Source organism: Mandrillus leucophaeus, unplaced genomic scaffold (genome assembly GCF_000951045.1).
Source record: "Mandrillus leucophaeus isolate KB7577 unplaced genomic scaffold, Mleu.le_1.0 Scaffold7, whole genome shotgun sequence".
NCBI classification, from domain to species: domain Eukaryota; kingdom Metazoa; phylum Chordata; class Mammalia; order Primates; family Cercopithecidae; genus Mandrillus; species Mandrillus leucophaeus.
The window spans coordinates 2009938-2016179 of NW_012107585.1; the positions used below are offsets into that span (position 1 = coordinate 2009938).

Sequence of the window (6242 nt, forward strand, 5' to 3'; positions counted from 1 at the left end):
GTGGGGGTGGGGGGCTGACTCCATGGCCTGCCTTTTCAAACCTTTTAAATTCTGAACTGCAAGGTGTGGGCTTGTAGTAAAGATAAAGCACACTTCATATGAAAACTATGAATGAAAACGCCAAGAATGCAAATAATACCCATTGCCAGTTATCAAGAGAACTCTCTTGGAAGGCTAGAATGACACCACCCAGGGAGGGTCAATAAAGGAACCGGGCGTTTCGTGAACTTCAGCACCAGAAAGAGGCCTGGAAAGCAAAGGCTGGCCCACCTTGCACAGCAATGGGAACGCGTCACCCAGGGTCCTCAATGCCACATTCATGAGCTGACAGCCCACACAGGGAGATGGGGAAGTCACACTCAGTGGGCTGTCCCAGCGCCTCCAGGACACAGCTCTCCACGTCCCACAGGTGCAGTCCTCTGCTGACTCCAGGCCACCGCGACCAACAACCTTTGTTTCCCTGCCCCCAGCTCTAGCCAGTCCCCACGTCGAAAGGTGATAACTGAAGTTGTCAGGGATCCTTACCTACCCAGCTTCCACTGCTGCTGCTTCCTGGAGCGCTGCAGGGCCCTGCAACTGGCCCAGGACTGCCAGAAAGAGCCAGGGGCACAGCCGTGGCTGGCAGACCACACCCCCTTACCACCACCGTGAGGAGCTGGGGGTCCCGGGTCAGCCAGCCAGGCCCTGACTCCCCACGCCCACTGACCAACACAGCGGGCTCAGGTGCATCCCCGCAGCAGGCCCAGGCCCAGGGCTCCAGATGTTTTCTTCATCAGTAAACAGATGTGGCTGTGACGGTGAGGCCGCCCCACCGCCTGAGTCCTGGCCACCTCAGAAGCCCACACAGGGCAGGAGCTGCTTCTCCTTATTTTACTCCCTAGGATGGAGAAGGCGGAGGGGTTCCCAGGACTTACATAGGAAGAACAGCAGATACTTTACCCAAAATAAACAAGAGAGAACAATCCTTCTGCCAAACCAATTTCAATATTATTTAGGCTGGGTGTGGTGGCTCACGCCTGTAATCCTAGCACTTGGGGAAACAGAGGCGGGAGGATCGCTTGAGCCCAGTCGTAAGAGACCAGCCTGGGCAACATACGAAGACCCTGTCGTTACAAAAAATGTAAAAACTAGCCGGGCGTGGTGGTGCGCGCCTGTAGCCGCAGCTCCTCGGAAGCCTGAGGCAGGAAGACTGCTCGAGCCCAGGAGGTCAGAGCTGCAACGAGCCGCGATCCCGCCTGCACTCCAGCCTAGGTGACAGGCGGAGGCCCCGTCTCCAAAATAAATAAAATAAAATAATTTTGTCGTTGCTTATTCCTCATAGTCAGTCTCATGCTACCAAGTGACCAGGCCACTTTAATGGATGTGAGGAACTGACAGAGGCCACGTTAATTACAAACCTTTTTTTTTTTTTTTTTATTGGAGATAAAAACAGCAAAGTCCCACATACCATACCCTACAAGACACAACGTGTGCGGACGAGCCTTGGCTGTGTCCCGGTGCTGCAGGATGAGGCTGTCCGCCGGGCCTGGGCTGCTCCAGCTACGCGGGGAGGCGGCCCCATTGCAAAGTGCGGTTTCTCTGCGAAGGTGGCGGCGGGTCAGTGGCAGAGGGCCATGGTTTCCATGTTAAGGAAGCGGACGTGCATCTTGGTCTCAATGTCAATCCCCTGCCAGATCTGGAAGGTATGGACCAGCGTTAAGGGCACATTCCCACCACCACCTCACACCTGACCAGGCCCCGGTCCTCGGTCCTTCCCCACCTACCCTCTCCTGCCACCAACGGTGATGTTCCGGGCAGGTGAAAACCCGAGGGCTGTGTTTCAAGGCTAGGAGCTAAGCGAGGATGAAAAACTTCCATCTGTCTTTTTTGCTGGTTAATTTGGCTCTGACATTTGGATTCTCTCTGAGATTGTCACAGCAAGTTATTATTAAGTACTGAATCCAAGCTCTGAGCTCCAAGTCATTTGAGTCTCACCCACCACTTCAGGTTCTGTGATTTTCATGCAAATTATATAACCCCATTAAGTCCCCTTTCCATGACAATGCGGGACCCCCAACCTGTGCCGCCCACTTCACAGAATGTCGGGGGCTCTAAGGGACCCATCCTCATCATGGACGTGTTTTGTAAACTGTTAGGGGCTGTGCAGTCACAAGGCTTCGCTAGGCCACCATCATCAATTTAAGGATCTCCAGTGTGGTCTTTACAACCTCCCTGGGATAAGGGACCACGTGCATTCTAGAAAGACAAACTCAAGCCCAAAAAGGTCATTTCTACCCAAAGATCGCATCGTGGCCCCATTCCTGGTGCTGGTACTGTCACTACAGTCCAGCCTGGCCAGGGCCCTGGAGCAGACCTTCACACTACAAGGCTATGTATGTACCCCAGTGCTCCCAAGGCCATGCCCGCCAGCGCCTTAGCAAGTCAGGTCCCACGGGGGCCACAGATGGTAGGATGGGGGGTGCGAACAGGAATGGAGGGATGTGGTGGGCGGGGTGACTTCTCACTGCCTCCCGCTTATGTAAGAACTTCAAACTCTGTCACTCTCAGCATCTCCGGGGACAGCCACGAGGCTGGTAACGGGGGAAAGTCAGAGCCCCGTAGGCACGCAGGGGACAGGGAGGCCTTGGGACATTTCTGGCCGCAGCCCCCCGGTACTTCCTGCTTTCCTGAGGCTGTTCTGGGTGTCATGGGGTGTGCAGACAGCTCTGGTTCCAGTTGAGCAGCCCTATCCTTGCTGGGTGCACGAGGCGTTCCCAGGGTAACACACACGACCACTCACAGTGGTTTCTGCTAAGTGCCAGGTGGCAACATGGTCGGCAAGGGCAATGGAAGGAACCAGGGAATGGGAAGGGCCAGCTGGTCCCAAAAGACCCCTCAGGGATACAGGGACAGGCTGGGGGGCACTAGGGGCCTGGCAGAGGCCAGCCTTTAGGGCAAGGAAGTTGGTTTCAGAGGCAAAGAAATTCATTCTACTCAGTCTGAAGCCGTTGTACTTCCTCCCCAACCCTCCCTCCCTCCTCCACCTTTTAGCTCTTCGTCCTGTTGTCTTGCTCTGGCGGGCATCACCTGCTCAGGTGACCGGGTCCCCAGCAGAAGCCAGAGTGAGTCTGCAGCACAAGTGCAAATTCTGCCTTTTGCCAGTCTGTCCGCCCTGCCAGCCCCGGGCGGGGGGCCATGTGCACGGCAGTCCTGGGGGCCTGCCGACCTCCGCAGTCTCCTTTCAGCCTTTTATCACAGCCGGGCCCTGTTGCCTGCCTCTCCTCTCTCCTGCCAGGTCTAACCATTGGCTGCCAGGCTCAGCCTTGGCTCCATGGCGCTGTGATCCTGAGGGCCCAGTCCCCCAGTCCTGCTCTGGGCTCCTTGGCCAGAAGCCGTGATCCTTCCTTCCCTAATCCTCTCTCCCTCTTGGTCTCCTGCTCCCCTGACTTCCTTGTCTTCCTGAAGCCCCTCAAAAGCATTGGGAACACTGTTGTGATGCCCAGGGCCCAAGTGCGGGGAGGGGGATGGGGCAGGGGTCCCCTCCCTGCCACAGGGCATCTGATTATCTAAACGGCCAGAAGCAGCTCTTGACTTGCGAGGCCAGCACTGGCCTAACCACCGCCCACCAGCAGAGGCTGGAGAGGCCATCAGGGAGGAGGCAGAGTGGGCGGCCGCTTTACGAAAGTGACATCTTAGGACACAGCGAGGAAGGCCCAGGCACAGCATGTGCAGTCGGCTCCAATCTGAGCTTCTGAGAAACACTATTTCCACAGACACGGAAAGTTCCCAGAATCCCTGTTCCAACTACAATGGGGCTTTTTTTTTTTTTTTTTTTTTTTTTGAGACGGGGTCTCACTCCATCACCCAGGCTGGAGCACAGTGGCGCGATCTCAGCTCACTGCAACCTCCACCTCCTGGTTTCAAGCGATCCTCGTGCCTCAGCCTCCTGACTAGCTGGGACTACAGGCGCCCACCACCACGCCTGGCTAAGTTTTGTATTTTTAGCAGAGATGGAGTTACACCATGTTGGTCAGGCTAGTCTTGAACTCCTGACCTCAGGTGCTCTGCCCACCTCAGCCTCCCAAACTGCTGGGACTACAGGCGTGAGCCACCAGGCCCAACCTACAACAGGGGTTACCTCTGAGAGGGGCAGTGGGACCCCAGGTGAGAGAGAATTTGGTTTACACTGTATACCCTTTTGTACTGCTTACGTTGTTTTGACAGTGTGTGAATATTACCTTTTCCATAAAAAATAAGAAAAACCAGTTTAAATTGCTTTAAAGGCCACACCCAAGTTGACCCCTTCCTACTGAGATGTCAGTCACCCAGGAAGCCTGTCCCTTGCCACTTCAGGTAAAGAGCCATGTCCCCTCCTGACATGGACCACACGAGGTCTTCAAGGGTCCCCCAAGGCCCCCACGCCGAGGCCACCCACCTTCAGGAAGTCCTCGAAGGTGATCCCCTCGTACACCTGATCAGGCTCCTGGGGACGGAAGCACAGGGTGGACAGTGAGTGGTGCGGGTCCCCACACAGCTTCCTCAGGGGGACGGTCCACTGGCCTCCCCTCCCCACCACCACCCGAATGTAAGTGGTTGAGGCTGTTTGGGAGGAATGAGAAGAGGGGAACGTTCCGGATTACCTGCCTCTAGCACGCAGCCGGTCACCCTGCACCGCCAATATCCTCATTCATGGGCTTGAGGGTGGGATGGGAGCTGAGCGGGGCTCACCAGGGCCCTGGCAACGCATGGCTCAGAGCAGCATCCCTCCCCACCCCCAGCCCCCCAGGGAGAGAATCCGAGGCGTGGGTGACACGGTGGCAAGGGGCTCTCCTTCCCCACTCAGCCCACCTCACCACCAGCCCCTCAGCAGCTGGGCCACCAAGATGCCTCCTGTCCCCCTCAGAGCTGGCCTCCTCATGCCAGTGCTGTGCTGTGCTGATAAGAAGATTCCAGGCTAATCTAAGCTCACAGACCTCGGGGGAGAGGTCAGCGAAACACAGGGCCAGCCTGTGAGGCCCACGCCTCATGCCTCATGAGTCACCGTGATAACCCAGGACCTCCGGGGAGGCACGGCTGGAGGGTGGCCGCAAGGAGGCTCTCCATGCTGAACAGGTTTGGCAGAGCCGGTCTCCATCTACTCTGCATCCTGCCTGCTCTGGGGACGACACCAGGAGCTCCTGCCCCTTTCACCGATACTCTCAGGATCCCACCGACAAGCCTCCAAAAACCTCACCCAGCAGCACGCTTCGTGACAGCGAAAATCTGCTGACATCCCAGGTGCCCTTCAATAGAAGGCGAGGGACATAAATCTCAGTCATCCAGCCTATTTGCAAGGCCAGCACTGGCCTAACCACCATCCACCAGCAGAGGCAACCATTAACCACTTATGCCTAGTGTTCCATTGCTGGAACGCTAAGCTGTGGGAGTTGCTTATATTCTACTGCTCAAGGTCATCACCAAGGTCTGATTGCAGAAATTCTAAAAGCTGCAACCTCAGGCAAAAATGGGTTAAGAAGAGGTTGATCTATATGTCTCACTATGGAAAAGGCTCTGAGATATGTATACAGCAGATAAAGAACCAAAAAACAAAACCCAACAAGCAGAGAGATGTCTGCAGGTCTGTGCGTGCAAACCTTTCCTTAGACTGATAACCAGACCCCCACCATCTGCCCTGTGGGTGCATGCATGGGCTCATACGGAGAAAAGGGGAAGCCACATCAGTTCAATCATGTTTTGCATAAATCAAAAATAAAAGACATGCATGTATACGTTGGTATATGTAGGAAAAAAACCCACCAAGAGGGAGTGCTTTTAGGGAAGAGGACCTGGGCTGGTGGGGGAGCAGGCGAGACTTGAAGCTCTCTCTGTGACTCTCTGAAATTCTGTACGTGAGTGTAAGAACACAGGAGGCACACACTAAGCGTGTTATGCGCCAGGCATGTATGTCCCAAGTGCCTTCCAAATGCTATTGTTTTGTTTTGTTTTTGAGACAGTCTCGCTCTGTCGCCCAGGCTGGAGTGCAGTGGCGCAATCTTGGCTCACTGCGACCTCTGTCTCCCAGGTTCAAGTGATTCTCCTGCCTCAGCCTCCCAAGTAGCTGGGATTATTATAGGCATGCACCACCATGCGTGGCTAATTTTTAAATATTTTAGTAGAGATGGGAGTTTCACCATGTTAGCCAGGCTGGTCTCGAACTCCTGACCTCAAGCAATCCACCTGCTTTGGCCTCCCAAAGTGCTGGGATTACAGGTGACCAAATGCTA

The 6242-nt window shown here is 55.2% G+C and overlaps 1 protein-coding gene across 1 annotated transcript in view; it reads right to left on the minus strand.

The window, feature by feature from the left end:
- Window positions 1–1385: 1385 nt before the first annotated feature.
- The window catches only part of TESC (tescalcin), a 52729-nt gene continuing 47872 nt past the window's right edge, over window positions 1386–6242 (minus strand). Inside the window, exons 7-8 of the mRNA XM_011964543.1 lie at window positions 4415–4462; window positions 1386–1675 (exon numbers count right to left, since the gene is read on the minus strand). Of these exons, the coding sequence (XP_011819933.1) occupies window positions 1598–1675; window positions 4415–4462 (126 nt within the window). The 3' untranslated portion in view covers window positions 1386–1597. The remainder of the gene's footprint in view (window positions 1676–4414; window positions 4463–6242) is intronic.